This window comes from Lontra canadensis, unplaced genomic scaffold (assembly GCF_010015895.1).
Source record: "Lontra canadensis isolate GAN:19392208 unplaced genomic scaffold, GSC_riverotter_1.0 scaffold11, whole genome shotgun sequence".
NCBI classification, from domain to species: Eukaryota; Metazoa; Chordata; class Mammalia; order Carnivora; family Mustelidae; genus Lontra; species Lontra canadensis.
Genome location: NW_022631005.1, coordinates 24,707,746 through 24,725,201, shown reverse-complemented (window position 1 = coordinate 24,725,201; position 17,456 = coordinate 24,707,746). Strand labels below are relative to the sequence as shown.

The following is a 17,456-nucleotide window of genomic DNA, read 5'->3' as shown; positions in this document are numbered from 1 at the left end:
TTTATTTGAGAGAGAGAACATGCTCACACTCATATGACCAGGTGATGGGGGCACAGAGGGCAGAGGGAGAGAGAATCTTCAAGCAGACTCTCTGCTGAGCACAGAGCCCAATGCAGAGATCCATCCCAGGGTCCTGAGATCATGACCTCAGTGAAAATGAGGAGTTGGCTACTTTGGGGTGCCTGGGTGGCTCAGTTGGTTAAGCATCTGCCTTTGTCTCAGGTCTTGATCCCAAGGTCCTGGGATCGAGCCCCACATCAGGCTCCCTGCTCATCAGGGAGTCTGCTTTTCCTTCTGCCCCTGTCTCTTCCGCTTGCTCATGCGCGCTCTCTCTCTCTTTCCCTCTCTCAAAAAAAAAGAAGGAATTGGCCACTTTACCTACTGAATCACCCCAGGCTCCTCAAGGATCTTTTTATTTTAAAAATCACCTTGGGGGGGCACCTGGGTGGCTCAGTGGGTTAAAGCCTCTGCCTTTGGCTCAGGTCATGATCCCAGGGTCATGGGATTGAGCCCCGCATCTGGCTCTCTGCTCGGAGGGAGACTGCTTCCCTTCCTCTCTCTCTGCCTGCCTCTCTGCCTACTTGTGATCTCTGTCTGTCAAATAAATAAATAAAATCTGGGAAAAAAAAAAGTTAAAAAAAAAACCACCTTAGGAAAGCTTGAGTAGATATCATGGATGGCCTCCACTCAAATTATGATACATTGACCATACATATGTATTTTGGGTCGCAAAAACTTTTCTGGAAACAGTGAAAAAATAAGTATATTGTGTATGATTGTAGGATTTCCCTCATTTTAGACTTTTTATACAATTATCAAGTTGATGTTTTGCCATTGTTTCTTCTCTGTATTTCAAAACCAGTGAGTGGAACACTTTTTAATGAAATAAAATGTGTAAAATGAAGCAAAATTTCCATGTGTTCCTTATCTAGGTCTTTAATAAATTGAGAAATGAGATGTTTAAGAGATGGGCATAGAGATAAATCAAACTATTTTCAGTGGTTACTTTGGGAAGTAGATTTCATGAAATAAGGAAAAGCAGAGGCTTTATATTTTCAGTTTATATAGTTCTGATTTTATGTTTCTGATTTTGATAATAAATGTATACTCATAATTAAAAGATTTTAAGGGGTGCCTGTGTGGATCAGTTGCATCTGCCTTCGGCTCAGGTCATGATCCTGGGGGTTCTGGGAAGGAGCCCCACTCCCTGCGTCCTGCTCAGCAGAGAGTTTGCTTCTCCCTCTCCTGTCCCCCTTCCCCCACACTCATGTTCACACATGTATGTGCTCTCTCTCTCGTGTTCTCTCTCCCAAATAAATAAAACTTAAAAAAAAGAAAAAGATTTAAAAAAAAAACATATTTGGAATACATCTTGAAGCTCCCACAGAAGAAATTGAAAGTTGTGACTTTAGCTTTTCTAAACTGTAGCATCAGTCTTTTGATCCTTGCAGAAATTTTGAAAACACGGTACTGCCTAAGAACAATTTAGATAGTAATGTATTAAGCTTTTAATAAAAGCTAGTTTGGTAGAATAGGTTAATTTTGGTATTAATATCTCTCCCCACACAGTTTTTGATTATACCTGCAAATTTTTTTTTAAGAGATTTTATTTATTTATTTGACAGAGAGACGGAGATCACAAGTAGGCAGAGAGGCAGGCAGAGAGAGAGGAAGGGAAGCAGGCTCCCCACTGAGCAGAGAGCCCGATGCAGGGCTGGATCCCAGGACCCTGAGATCATGACCTGAGCCGAAGGCAGAGGCTTAACCCACTGAGCCACCCAGGTGCCCCTGCAAATATGTTGTTAACAAGTTTTGCTTTGTTTCTGTTTTGTTAAATCCAGAATCTCTACAATCAGTTCAAATCTGCACCATCTGACAGTTTAACATACAAATTGGCTTTGTGTCTTTGTATGATCAATTTCTACCATGGAGGATTAAAAGGAGTGGCACACCTTTGGCAGGAATTTGTTCTTGAAATGCGTTTCAGATGGGAAAACAATTTTCTGATTCCAGGGTAAAAATTTCAATTTTCGTTTGTATATGTAGGTTTTTTGTTTGTTAGCACTATTAGGCTTTTGACCCATTAATTTTCCTCTTCTAGGAAATCCACCCTAAGAAAGTGTTAATAAACTTTGGACATGATTTATACTCAAAGGTGTTCATTGTAGCAAATTTGTAATAGGGGAAAAAAGGTGAAGCGGCCTAAGTACAAACATAAAACAATGGTGTAAATCATGATTTATGTATACAATGGAAAGTTAATGGATCCATTACAAGTTGTTGTCTTTTGTTTTTTTTTTTTTTTGTTAAGAATCTCTAGTAACATAGAAAATGATCATAATATTTGTAGTAAAGTAGAATATAGTATTTTGTATACCAAGTGCTTTCAGTTTTGCTGATATATATTTATAGAAACATAATGGGGAAGAAATAAAGCCAAATGTTAACAGCAGTTTTTCCCAGGTGTAAAATTGTATTTCTTTTTGTCCTTTATACATTTATATATTTTTCTAAGTCTTTTGTAGTGAACGTAAATTCTTATTTGTGTGTGTGTGTGTGTGTGTGTGAACGTAAATTTTTATAGTTGAAGAGAAAACTATTTTAGAGTTTGTAAGTTCAGATACTCAATATTATCTGTAATTTTTGGGGGGAATTTATGTTGACATTTCACTTAACGCAGTAGAAGAGTTTAGTTCCCATGTATTTCAGTATTGCATAAGTTACTGCTCATCTACATATACTAAGGCAGAATTATGATATTAGTAATATAAATTGGTGATTGAGCGAAAAATATTTCTATTTTATTTGCCAGTCTCTGCTTAGCTGGATTATCTCTTGGCCAATTTTTGGGAATTTAGTGGTTTAGAACTAGAGGCAGTTCAGGCTCCCCTTGGCAAAAGAGAGGTGAAAATGAATGGTTTTTAATATTGAGAACCCACTATAATAATTGAGAACTGAATATGTAATCTAATCTGTTTTGTATGGTGTGAAATACTGTATGCTAGCTACTCCCTGGGGTGAATTTAGAGACATTTCTTCATTTTAAGTTTCCCTTAACTTGAGAGCTATTATTACTTTGCTTTTATGCTTTGAAAAATATATTTGCTGTTGGTGTACAAGGAGGATAAAATAAATTTTGATTTCTTATTCTTATTTGCCCCATCTTAGTTATCCTACGTATTGAAATCTAGTTTTGATTTCTTATCAAATGGTTGATATTTATAGTCATAAGAAATTTGCATACCTGGAGCCATTTTACTAAAACTTTTCCCACTGCTTTATTTGATAGATTAGCAAGTGGACCCCCAGATCTAAGATGTTGTTTACTACATCAGAAACTACAGGTAAAGATTTCCCAATGACAGTATCTAAATATGGTCTTAATTTATTGGAGTTTATTCTAATACTAAATATAGTAATGAATTATAGGCTAGTCTCGTCGTGCTGCTGTAGGTTATTTGTAGTCACTGTCATTCACAACAGGGTCCAGGGAAGGGGTGGAGAAGGCAAATTAAATATTGAAGAAGTGGATAGATTTTTATTTTACTTAACTAATTTAAATATAAATGTTATTTCTGTTTTCTTAAGATGTTAAATTGTTGTATTGAAAGAAAGAAGGCCCGTGATGAGGGGAGAAAGACAAATACTTCAGATATGCATCCAGGGGATGCTGGAAAAGCTGGAGACCAGCTGGGGCCAGATAGTCTAAAAGATATGGATAAGGAAAAGGGAGAGGTAGGAAAATCTTGGGATTCTTGGAGTGACAGTGAAGAAGAATTTTTTGAATGCCTAAGTGATACTGAAGAACTTAAGGGAAACGGACAAGAGAGTGCCAAGAAAGGAGGGCCTAAGGAGATGACAAGCTTAAAACCAGAAGGACGACTATATCAGCATGGAAAACTCACACTGCTACATAATGGAGAACCTCTCTATATTCCAGTGACCCAGGTAGGATATGGACTGGCTCTTTAAGTTTTAATTGTTTTTATTTTGTTGTTTATATCTTCATTCTAGTAGGGAATTATTGCTTTGGGTAGGAGCAATTCTTTAAATAAGCTATGTTCAAAGATTTAAGATTTAAAATCTAAATAAACTATTGGGGCTTTCAGGTATTATCATTTCTGAAATTGAGAAATGTTTTAAAGTTAGAATAGATAGTACTTCATCATGGTTAAGGTGATATGTTATTTCTTAAAATGAGTGAATACACAGGTGTTTAAGAAACAAAACCCAAAAATAGAGATGGAACAAAAGTAAAAACCCTTTAATTTATTTGATTAGTTTTGTCTGTTCAAAAATACAGTTCGAAGCCACTTACACCATTAGGAAGTAGAACAGCAACAGTTTAACACCTAAGGAAGAACAGTAGTTCCACTGGGTTATTTTTACATAAGTACGTGAATACATTTTATTGTGAAAAACTCAATCTAGAAAAAATAAAAGCCACTACTTACTAGTAGCTCACATCTCTAGAAGTAGCCATTGTTACTGGTTTGGGTTATAATTCCTTATACCTGTTACTATATATTGATATATATATTGATGTATATATATGTGTATACATGAGATACATAGTTTTGTGGATTTTTTTGGTCTGGACTTTGTTTTTTTAGGATTTTATTTATTTTAGAGAGAGAGGGAGAGCAGTGAGGAGGGGCACAGGTAGAGGGAGAAAGCAGACTCTCATTGCTCAGCTCGATCTTAAAACCCTGAGATCATGACCAGAGCTGAAACCAAGAGTCAGAAGCTCAACCAACTCTGGTGCCTAGGCACCTCTATTTTGTTTGTTTTTAATTGTATGCATTGTTGTACAACTTTTTGTTTAACCTAGTGTGTCTTGGAGATCTTTCCATGTCATTACATGTAGGTCTAGTTTATTCCTTTTTAATTGCTGCATAATATTTCATGGCATAGAAGAGACATAGTTTTTTTAACCATTCCCTTCTTAATGCACGGTATGTTATTTGCTAGTTTTTGCTCTTATAGTGCTACAGTACAAACTCTTGCAGTTTTTCACATATTGTGTGTTCACACTGGAATAATTTTTCTTTAAAGACTTTATTTATTTGAGAGAGAGAGAGAGCACACAGAGGGAGAATGAGAGGGAGAGCAGACTCCCCGCTGAGCAGCGAGCCCAATATGGGCCTTGATCCAAGGACTCTGGGATCATGACCTGAGCCAAAGGCAAATGCTTAATTGACTGAGCCACCCAAGCACTCCCACATATGAATGTTTCTTAAGGAAGAAGATAAGAAAAGGATTTGCTAGATAAGCAGATACACACATTACAAAATTCCTGTTCAAAAAGGCTGTGCCTTTTTAATACTCTGGTCACTGGTGCATATATAGGAATGAGGGAATACTATTCTTTACTCAACTTCCCTTTCTCAGTTCCTTCCTCACACAAACCTGTATTGAGTGCCTAATATATGCCAACCACTATTCTAGAACTTGGAGATTTAGCAGTAGACAGTAAGGTTCTTGTACTCATGGAACTTATATTCATATTTTATTTAATTTTTTATAAGTAATTGATGTTACCAGTCATGTAAATTTTTACCAATATAATGGACAAAAGTAGTATCTCTATGTTTTAGATTGTTTTCTCTGATTTTTTTAAGAACTTAAGCATCATTTAGTACGTTTATTGGCCATCTTTTTCTTTGACTTCCCTGTCATTTTTCCTTTAGGTTGCTGACCTGTTCTTGCTGATTTATATTAGTCCTTCATATTTTAGATATAGATTCTTTGTTATATATGTTGTACATGTTTTCTCCTGTCATTTAAAAGACATTTGCTTGTTTATTGATTTATAACTATATATAAAGTGTACAAATCTTAGGGCTACTGCTGGTGAGCTTTTTCATTTTTGAAAACTCAGGTAGCTACCATCCAGATCATGATGTGGAAAATTCTCATCATCCTAGAACAATACTCATGAATAGAAGTTTCTATGAAAACAGAAATGGACATTTTCTGCCTATCCTGTCCAGTACTATAGCTATTACCCATTTGTGGCCATTGAGTGCTAAAGGGTGGTTAATGCAACTGAGGAACTGATTTTTTTTTTTTAAATTTACTAAATTTACTTAAATTTAAATAGCCTGGTGTATTGGATAGCATAACCCAGTACTCCCCTCCAGGTAAGTTTTTTTCTGACTTTATCACCATAGGTTAATTTTGTCAGTTTTTGAATCTCATACATGCAATTATGTTCTGCTTACTCTTTTGTATATAAAGGCAGTCATGAATTTTTTACTCTTGGATTGATCCTTTTTTAAACTACCATGTGTGAGATTCATCCATGTTGTCACATGAGTCGTTATTTGTGTGTGTGTTTTATTACTTTATAGTATTCTGTTATGTGAACATGCCATAGTTTGCTCATCCATTCACCTGCTGATGGAATTTGAGTTGTTTATAGTTTGAGCTGTTACAAATACATGAACATTCTTTTAATTGTCTTTTGGTGAATGTGGGCACTCATTTTCTTTTAGATACATTTCTAAGAGTAGAATTGTTTTTGCCATATGGTAGAAATATGTTTTTGTTTTAGTAGATATTGCCACATGGTCTCCCAGAATGGTTGAATAGTTTATATTCCCTCCAACAATGTATAACAATTGTTGTTGATTCCACATAATCCCCAACATTTGGTGTGTCACCAGTCCCAGGTTTGATGATTTCCTAGGAGGACTCACAGGACTCAGCATATAGTTATGCTCATAGCTATAATTTATTATAGTAAAAGGATACAAAGCAAAATCAGGAATTGGAAGTGGCCCATGGGACAAAGTTTAGAAGATATCACACAGGCTTCTAAGAGTCCTCTCCTAGTTTGGTCACACAGGATATGCCTAATTCTCTCTCCAGCAATAAATTATGATTACATGTGAAATGTTGTCTACCAGAGGGAGTTTTTAGAGGGTCAGTGCTCCGAGGTTTTACTTGGAGGGCTGGTCACATTGGCACCCTTCACCTAGCATGTACCTTAATTCCAGATTACCAGAAGGAAAGCAGGTGTTCATCATAAACCATATCATTTGCACAAATAATTTAGGCACATTGTGCCATTTTTATTGTGCCATTTTTACCAGTTCTGAGTATGATGGGGACCCTGTCAGAATCCAAATTTCTAGATGCCAGCAGAGGGTCAACTTTGCAAACAGGCCTTTCAGAGGCTAGCAGTCTGAAGTCTGCTATGTTGAGTCTTCTCTGAATGCTTGATTATTTCAGTCATTTTAATTTTGGGCTTTTTGGTGGGTATGTAGTAGTATCTCATGTTTTTACATTTCCCTGGTGAGTGATGCTCCTTAATACATTTTCATATATTGTATTTTATATATGGTCCATTTGGCTGTCTCCTTGGTGAAGTACTTATTCAGAATCTTTGCCTATTTTTTAAAAGTTGGTTTTTTTTTTATTGTTTTGCTTTGTTTCTTCATATATTTTGTATGAGTTTTTAGCCAGATATATATATTATAGATAACTTCTCCAATCTATGGCTTGTCTATTCATTTTCTTAATGATGCCTTTTGTTGAATAGGCATTCTTAATTTTAATAAAGTCTGAGTTGTCAATGTTCTTCTTATGTGCATAGTGCTTTGTCTCCCTTTTAAGAAATCTTTTTCTACCCTAGTGTCCTGGAGATAGTCTCTTATGTTTTCTTCTGGAAGCTTTATTGTTTTACCTATTGCATTTATATTTGTGACCCACCTCAGATTGACTGTGTTTGGTATGAGGAAAAGGTTGATTTTCTTTTCTCTGTAAGGATATATAATTATGTTCCAACACCATTATTCAAAAGAACTGCTTTTTCCCACAGAATGGCAGTAGCGTCTTTGTTGTAAATCAGATGATCTTACGTGTTTTGGTCTATGTCTGGACTATTTATTCTCTCCACTACTCTCTATCCTTGTACCAGTAAGGTACTATATTACTGTAACTTACAGTCTTTCTGTCTTGTGGTATAAATCTTTTAACTTTGTTCTTCAAGATTATCATGGCTGTCCATTGCATTTTTATGTAAATTTGAGAATCAGCTTGTCATTTTTCACAGTACAAAATAGTCCTGCTGGGATTTTTATTCCATATTGCATTGAATTTATAAATTAATTTAGGGGGAATTGACCTCTTAACTATTTTGAGTCCCATGACCATGAAATACCTTTCATTTTATTTAAGATTTCTTTTACTTTCCCTTATCAGTGATTTATAGCTTTCAGTGTAGAGGTTTTGCACATCTTTTATTAGATTTAATTCATAGTCTTCATTATTTCTTAAATGTTATAAATGGCATTTAAAAAATTCCATTGAAATTTTTCCCCCCAAAATGTAGAAACAGTTGATTTTTGCATACAGACTTTGGATGTAGCAATCTTAGCACATTTACATATTTCCGGCAGTTTGTAGATTATTTGGAGTTTTCTGTATATATACTCATGCTGTCTGTTAATATAGACAATTTGAATTTTGATTTTCCAACCTTTATACTTTTTAATTCTTTTTCATACTTTATTGTACTGGACCACCAGTACTGTGTTGATTAATGTATGGATACCTGCTCTTGCTCTCAATTTCAGGAGGAAAACATATAATAATCGTTGAGTGTATCTGATGTTGTTATCATTTATCATATTAAGGAAGTTCTTTCCTATTCCTGGTTTTTGAGGGTTTTTAATCACGAACAGGTGTTATATTTTATCCAGTGCTTTTCTGCATATTGAGTTTATCATTAAGCTAATCATGAATTTTAAGTGAAACAGCACATAATAAGTGAACACAGTGTTTAGTACACAGTAAGCACTCAGTTTTTACTTTTATTCTTCTGAGCACTTTTTCTTATAAGACATAAGTGGCTAGTATTGCTTCTCAGGATGCAAGGATTTACTTAAAAGTTTGTAAGCAGTTTGTATATATTTTTTTTAAGATTTTATTTATTTATTTGACAGAGAGAGATCACAAGTAAACAGAGAGGCAGGCAAAGAGAGAGAGAGAGAGGAGGAAGCAGAGTAGCTCCTTCCTAAGGAAGAGACTGAAGGCCTCTGCTCTTGTTCGTGTAATTTTTAAATTTGTGGTATTTGATATCAGTAGGAGGTTATAATTAAAACCTAACTATTTTGTTTCCAGTTGCTAGCTAACATTTATTGAATATGTGCCAGGATTTTTTCTTCACAAAAAAGGGTCACAGAGAGCTTGAGTGATTGTCCAGGGTCCTAGAGCTGGGATTCAAGCATAGGAACGTTGTTTCTAGAGCCCAAGCTCTTAACCACTGTGTCATATTGCCTTACCTATTATTATTCAACCCTGAGTATCAGTGTGAGACTTTAAATGTGATGCATGTTCATTTTACATAAAAGAAAACAAAAATTCGTAATTCTATAATCCACAGATGATCACTGGTAGAGCAGTTTGTTTCCATTTCTCCTTTATCAAACAATTTTCCTATTATTGTACATTGAGATTCTTTCCATTTATTGCACTATTATAAGTAATCCTATGGTGCTATTTCTAGAAGTGGATTATTGGGTCAGAGAGCATGATCATTAATGCTGTATATTGATTCCCAGATTGTCATCTAGAAAAGTTTATACATCATGTTCTCTTCAGCAGTGTGTGAAAGTGCCCCATTTAGGTTTGTTTCAAAAATGAGGATAGTAGAAGAAAAGTTATTTTCTTTTGTTTTTTGTTTTACCATGCTCTTAATTTATTTTTGACAGATATTAGTGAAAATTATTTATCTTTGTGGCAGTGGTTCTCAACTGGGGAGTGATTTTTGCCCCCCAGGGATATTTGGTAATGTCTGGGAACACTTCTGATTGTCATGAGGTGGAGCAGTGCTATAGCCCTCTAAAAAGTAGAGGCAGTAGATGCTGCTAAACATCCTACAATGCATAGGACAGGCTCACCACAAAGAATTATCCTGTCTAAAATGTCACTAGTGCTGGGGCTCTAAAACCCTGCTTTATAGTAAGCTCTTGAAATCTAGAAGGAATGTATTTATTGGCAAGATGCTCTGAACAGTTATTTCTATTGGGCTTTATTACTATCTAGGAATAGAAAAGTTGATTTTTTTTTTTTTGGCTTTAACAATAAAGCAGGCAAGTTTTGTTTGGTTAGTCTTTGGATTGTTGAGTGCTTCATATTTCAGATATAAAAATCTAATGGAATCAGTTCTTAGAGAACTTTCCTAAGAGCCTTTGAACAGCTTGGAATGTTCAGAATGATTCTATAGTTGTGTCTTCCTTTAGGTTTGCCTTAGCTTCTTTTTTATTTGGGGTTACCATTAAAATCTATAATGTCTCTGATTCTCAAAATAAAAGTCCAAAAACTTCTTGTGGGAATTAGTAATTAGAATATTTTTAGAACCTATACTCAAAGCAGCTTTTCCAACATAAAACTTAGTTATTTGGGGTCTTTTAGTTGGGATTCAATTAATTTGCCTTTATTTTAATTTTTGTATTCATCAAGTTTTTTTCTCTTACGAGTTACAATAAAAGCCTGGTTGTAACTGTGATGGCATATATAAGCATATCATTAAGACTTCACTTCTTACAATTAAGAGGTAGGAAAATGTTCAGTGCACCCAGATTCCTCTGTCTTTTATTAATCCTGTCAAGGGAGACATGATAATCTTATTTGTTGTGGGGGGGGTCCTGAAAGTCATATCTATTATTAATTTGTTAATTTTTTATGTGGGTTCCAAAAAACTTGTGAATTTCTCTAAATTCTTTTAAATACAGATCTTGTGACTGCTAGAGCTGATATAATTGTTATCTTCTATTTTTATAGTTCTGCTTTTTCTAAAAAAAAAAAAAAAAAAAGCTATTCATGAGGTTTGTCCTTTTGTGCTTCAAAGGAACCAGCACCTATGACAGAAGATCTGCTAGAAGAGCAGTCGGAGGTTCTGGCTAAATTAGGTACATCAGCAGAAGGGGCTCACCTCCGAGCACGCATGCAGAGTGCCTGTCTGCTTTCAGATATGGAGTCTTTTAAGGTGGGTCACACTGTCAGAGCTTGGGAGTCTATTTTGAGCTATTTTGGGATAAAGCTGTGAAAGTCACTCTCTAAAGTGGTGTGAAGGCCTGAATGTCCTTTTTATTAAACGTTTTGATTTCTTAGTAGTTACAACAACCTACATTTATCTCCTAAAGGTTGTAGCCAGACTTGCTTCTTAAATTTAAAAAAAGAAAAGAACAATCTTTGAATCCTAGTCAAAACTTGAGAATTGAATCACTTCTTTATGTGCATTGGAATGTTTTTCTTCTTTGTGTGTGTTTATCCAATTTAATGCTAAACCTTTAGGATTTAATGTAGGCTGCTTCATTCAACAGACCTTTTGCTTGCCTACTTTGTGACTTGTTGTGTGATTAGATAAGTAGGAAATACAATGCTTATCCTCAGTTACAGTCTGTTGAAGCTGTGGAGGGAGATCTATGTAAATAATAACGTGATATTCACTTACGAAGGTAGTGTCAGAAAGGTGACTGACTTTATTGAGTGGGTCATGGAGGGTTTCTCAGAAGAGTCACCTTTTAGGATGAGTGGGCTTTTTTACCTGGAGAAGATTATTTTAAGCTTAGATATAGGCCTGTATTAGAACATAGAGGATTCAGATAATAGTGACCTTTAGCTTATTAGCTTAAAACCCCAGGGAGGAAAAAAGGTCTTTTGTTTTTGAATTACTTATTCTTGAAAGCTGAGGTAAAACCATGTATATTAAAAATAACAACAACAAAACAACCAAGTGGGTAGTTTAGTGGGCCATAGGCTTTCCTTGTGCTTCCTGCTGATAACTCTGAACTGTCTCTCATACCCAGATTTTCCTCCTTGACCTGCTGCTACCTCTAATGGCCTCCATCTCCCCATTCTGTAGCTTCCAATCAGTCCTCCTTTCATACTGTATGCCAGCCTGAGTTTGATTTTTTTTTCCAATATAAATATCCTATGAAAACCGATGTCACTTTTATCTTTCCTGTTAGCAGATTTTAGTGAGAGTAAAAGGGAATGCTTTTATTCTCTGCTTATTTCCCCCATCTTTACCAAAAGAAAAAAAAATCTTCAGGAAACCTCTTGAGAGGTACATGTTTTTTTTTAGAGATAAAAATGATGCAGAAAATCTGAGCATTTTGTTCTCCCATGAGGCAAGAAAGAGAGACTTAATTGTTTTAAAACAAATAGTTGGTATAATGGATAAAGAGGAGACAGCTGACTCTCAGGACATCTGATAAATCACAAAGGTAGAAAACGGTGTATGTACATGGTAGGACCTCTTTAGTAGCTGTTTTTATACCTGACTTGTAGCTACCTTCATATTTATCTGCTCCTGTCCTGCTACAGCATCCTTGCAGAGGCACTTACAAGATGAAATTCCAAAGTGGAACTGTAAAAGTTTTCCTTATAGAAACATATTGGCTCCTCATGGGAACATTCTGTATAATGACAACACTGTACCTTGCAAGATTGGGTTCATTAGACTGTTTTAGACTAACTTGAGTACCTACAAATTTCTTAAAACATGGTATTAATTACCAATAGCCAATGTACACATTTGCCTCTGTGTGGGAATCAGTTAATATATTTAAGGTTATAAATTCATTCTAAAATAGACATGGTTGCCTTTCCTTTTTTATATAGGGATGACTCGGTATTAGGGGCCCTTAATGAGAATCTGCAGAGCTTTGGATGAATGCTGATATGTACCAGAGGTACCTACACCTTGTGGTAGGACAGGGCCTATTCTCAAACATGTCCTTGGAGTACATACCTTAACAGTAGAAGAAAAGCCATAGCTAAAATGAGCCTTGAGCCTCTCCTGGTAACTGTACGTTCAATCTGGTACAATAAGGTCCAGGCAGATGGAAGAATTTTTGTGTGAAAAGTTTTTTTTTTTTTTTAACTTCTGTGGTACATGAATTCAATTATTATTTTCTTTAAGTTCTTAAGTTTTTATGTGAGTATGATGTTGCCTGGTTAATAACCAGATCTTTGTACATGAATCCTGAGTCATGCAGCAATCTTGATCCATTGCAGTTCACAGCATTTTTTGTTGTTGTTGCCATGATGCCATAGCCCTTAGAAGTTTCTGTTGTTGATTCTCAGTTAAGGACCTTCCTCTGAGTCCTCATCCCTTGGGGGGATTTCCTAAATTGATGGGGATGGTGAAGCTGAGAGATCGTGAACTCAATGAGGAGAGATGGGCAGTTTTGCTCTTTACATTTAAGACTGACTATTCTTACCATGCCCATTTTCATTTTGGTTGGAGGTTAATTTAATTTAAAAAGGAAGAAAATGATCTGCTTATTAGCATATCCTTGTTAATGTTTATATCACTTAATTATTTCAGGAAAATAAAATAGTACTCTTGGCAGTAAGTATATGTTATGGTAGAGAATTTAACCAAAAAGGTATGTGTTTAATATATGCACACATATCCTTTGAGTGTGTGTTTGTGTGTATCTCTGTGTATACACTTGCAAAAAAGACTTCCATGCCTTACCACTAACACTGTGAAGCCTCTTCTTTTTCTTAGTCCTAATTGTAGAATTACTTAAAGAATTTTGGTATGCATCATCATTAATACTATAGACTTATCTACTAAATAAAAGTTTTATTAGTTGGTTTCAGAAACCTGAAAAGCAATGGTTTGAATTCCAGTTCCTTAACAGGACAAAAAAAATTTATGTGATAGTAATTTGTTATTTAAAGCACAAGAATTTGATGACTGAATAGAACATTTCTGAGGTTAGCTGATACTTACTACAGTACCAGTATTGATTTACTGAGGGGAAAAAAACAGTAGAGCTTTTCTATTATTGTGTTATTATTCTGATCATATTGTATATTATCTAATTACTTGAGTTTATTTGATATTTTCCAAGTATTGAGTAGTTATATTATAATTTTATACTAACTTATATAACTTATAATACATTTAAGAGAATTATTTTCACTTCACATCAACTTTTTATTTCTAAATTCATCACGTTTTCTTTTTCTGTAAAATGGAAATAACAAAAGAAAATGCTTTTGACACTTGAACATCTGACCTGTTTTAAAGGTTACACCCAGACTCATGTCACATATTAGGTTTTGTTAAGATTAGGTAAGCTTTTTGTGAAATTATGATTTTTGTAAACAGGTTTATCACTACCTGTTGATTTTTATTTGATTCTGCTGAATTTTTTTTTTTTGCCTTATTTTAGGCAGCTAATCCAGGTTGTTTTCTGGAAGATTTTGTGAGGTGGTACTCACCCCGTGATTATATTGAAGAGGAGGTTATTGACGAAAAAGGCAACATGGTTCTGAAAGGAGAACTGAGTGCCCGAATGAAGATTCCAAGCAATATGTGGGTAGAAGCCTGGGAAACAGCTAAGCCAATTCCTGCTAGAAGGCAGAGGAGACTTTTTGATGACACACGGGAAGCTGAAAAGGTAACTGAGGTTTCAGTATCCAGTACTAGAAAGCTAACAATTGTTCTAGCATTTTAAAAACTCACTATAGTAGACATGAAAGCTTTGGACTTGAGAAGCAAAGCATTGAAATTTAATGGGTCTTTTGTATATCTGCTATTCACATTTAAGATTTAAGAACTAGGGGCGCCTGAGTGGCTCAGTGGGTTAAGCCTCTGCCTTTGGCTCAGGTCATGATCTCGGGGTCCTGGGATCGAGCCCCACATCGGGCTCTCTGCTCAGTGGGGAGCCTGCTTCCCCCTCTCTCTCTCTGCCTGTCTCTCTGACTACTTGCGATGTCTGTCTCTGTCTCTCTCTCTCTCTCTCTCTGCACCAAATAAATAAATAAAATCTTTAAAAAAAAAAAAGAACTAGTTGCAGCTAGGCTGGGGAATAAGACATGTATATTTTATATATAATGCTTACCATTGGACTGTCTAATAGAATATGTTAGAAGCTTTAAAGTCACATCCTTTGACCTAGCAGTTGGACTACCAAAAATTTTAAGGAAATAATAAGAAATACAGAAATATTAATGTAGAAGAATGATGTTCAACAAAGTTTTCTAGTGAAGAGGTAGATACAACAAAAGTTTCAGAAATAAGGCTTGGTTCAGTAAGTATGGTATAATCATTTGGTGGACTGCTTTGTAATTATTTTAAAAAATTGGAGTTTTGGAGAATCGTGAGAGCCTCCTGATAACAAATTGTCCTACACACTTTCCCACTTAGCTGCCCCAAAACCCCATGAAATTAGTAAAAAAAAAAAAAAAAACCTTTGCCTTCAGCATTACTAAGATAATAGAGACTATAGTGACCTTTGAATTAACTTAAATAGAGAAGCCACATTTCAGTGGAATTCCTAGTGCTGTAAGCCTGTATATAGAGAGTGGAGCCAGGGAATCTTAAAAAGAAGAGCCCAGGGATATAGGAGACTTGGATGGATCACAGAGTGACCCTAGAGGGAGAGAACCTAACATTAATACTCAGTGCAGAATACTCAATGCAAGTATGGTTTGATAGTTCACAGCACTGGCTATAGAGAAGGGGCTTGAAGTGGGCAGGAATAGAAGTGGACACTCAGAGAGACACTGCCTTGGCAAGAACCAGATGTATAGAGAAGGAATGATACCCCTTTGAGATAAAGCAGTGATGGCAAAAAAGAAAGAATGGGAAGTTTAGGGATCCTGCAGAAATGCAAGAGAAATAGGACCTACCCACCTCTATCACCCTTACTCCATCCGTTAAAGAAACGGTACAGAAGAGGGCACTTTTAAACTGTGACATGACTAGGATTGGTAAAGAGCAAATCATATCCATACAAAGCTATTATAAAAAGGCAGAAAATGCAGATATGAATGTTTGAATTAATAAAAACATTTCCCAGAAAATTGACCATGAAGCAGAAAAAAATTGTAATAGTCAGATGTCCTCAAACCAGCATGGCGGATATGAAAAAATCATGTTTAATCAGAAATAGTAAAGCCAACAGCAGAAATGGACCAAAAAATCCCACAGAGAAATGAAACCAGAGCTGGTTTAACTCAGGATAGTAGTAGAAGTATAGGACATTCATATCAAAAATAAAGACGAAATTACAGAAGGCCCAAAGGAGAATAGATTTACTTTTAAATTTAATAAAAGGTACCAAGAAAAAGCAGCAGAAACAACCAAGAGAAAGAAAATGGATAATGAGTAAAAGGAATTGAAGAGAAACCAGTAGAAATGAAAGATAGGAAAAGTAGGAATAATATTCATATTCTCAGAGGAAGAACCAAAATATTGGAACAGAACTAAGAGTTGAAACTGCAGCCCAAGAAAACGTTCAGGAAATAAAAGAAAACCCAAGTTTACATATTGAAAGGACTCTTTCACTAGATGCAGGGGAAAATACCATAAATAATGAACTCCAAAATACATCGCTTTGAAACTACTGAACTTAAATGTTTAAAGAAAAAAAGATTCTCAGGACTTCTAGTGAAAAAGATAAAAATAACTTATAAAGGAAAGAGAATTAGGCAGGTGTCCTATTTCTCAAGACAACATGAACACATTTTCAAAAAATGTAAGCAAAAAGTACAAACCAAAGATTTATATCCTACCAAGATGTCCAAATAATCAAGGCTCTAAGAAAATTTTCTCTGAGGTTTTGCACATATAAATTTTTGTACACATGCACCCTTTCTGAGGAGTCCACCAGAATTGCCCTAATAGAACTTTCTATAGTGTTAGAAACATTCTATAGCTGTGATGTTCAAAATTACAGGCACTGGCCGTACGAGACTCTATTAGCATAACATAGGAACTAAATTTTTAAATAGCTGCATGGGACTAGTTTCTGCCTTGTTCATATTGAACAACATAGTGTAGGAGGATGAACTTGATCCAACCAAGAGATGACTGTAGAAACTTTGGCAAAGGGCCAGTGGTGAGCATTTTATTTCTTTAGTTTTAGAGCTAAGACTAAAACTAGGTGAGGTTGTGGGTAGAAGAAGATGGTAATCAGATGTGATGGCGTTTAAAATTGTCAAACCAGATTATAAAACACTTACAGCAAGGGAATTAAGGACAGTATAAAAAGTATTACTGCAAAGATCTCTACTAGAATAAAAATATAAACCACCTTTTTTTTTTTTAAACGCAAAGAACACACCAAATAGAGAAACACACATAGTAATAATGAGTCATATAAAACCCAACTCTGCTACAAGGGTTTCAGTGATTCAGAAAGGCTACAGAGTCATAATGGATAAAATAAAAAAGACAAGAAATAGCAAGTGTTGACAAGGATGTGGAGAAAAAGAACCCTCATGCATGGTTTGTGGGAAAGCAAATTGGTATATCCACTGTTCCCTCAATTAACATATGATCCAGTAGCTCCACTACTGGGTATTTACCCAAAGAAAACGAAATCACTAATTTGAAAAGATACATGCACCCCTGTGTTTATTGCAACATTATTTACAACAGCCAAGATATGGAAGCAACCAAAGTGTCTATTGAGAGA

General features: G+C 35.3%; 1 protein-coding gene across 4 annotated transcripts in view; it reads left to right on the top strand.

The window, feature by feature from the left end:
• The window catches only part of RAB3GAP1 (RAB3 GTPase activating protein catalytic subunit 1), a 113,805-nt gene that overhangs the window by 78,093 nt on the left and 18,256 nt on the right, over nucleotides 1–17,456 (top strand). For all 4 annotated transcript variants that reach the window (XM_032856172.1, XM_032856170.1, XM_032856171.1 and 1 more), the window contains 5 exons: nucleotides 1,842–2,014; nucleotides 3,290–3,344; nucleotides 3,589–3,948; nucleotides 10,859–10,996; nucleotides 14,205–14,432. In XM_032856172.1, coding sequence (XP_032712063.1) covers nucleotides 1,842–2,014; nucleotides 3,290–3,344; nucleotides 3,589–3,948; nucleotides 10,859–10,996; nucleotides 14,205–14,432 — 954 coding nt within the window. The remainder of the gene's footprint in view (nucleotides 1–1,841; nucleotides 2,015–3,289; nucleotides 3,345–3,588; nucleotides 3,949–10,858; nucleotides 10,997–14,204; nucleotides 14,433–17,456) is intronic.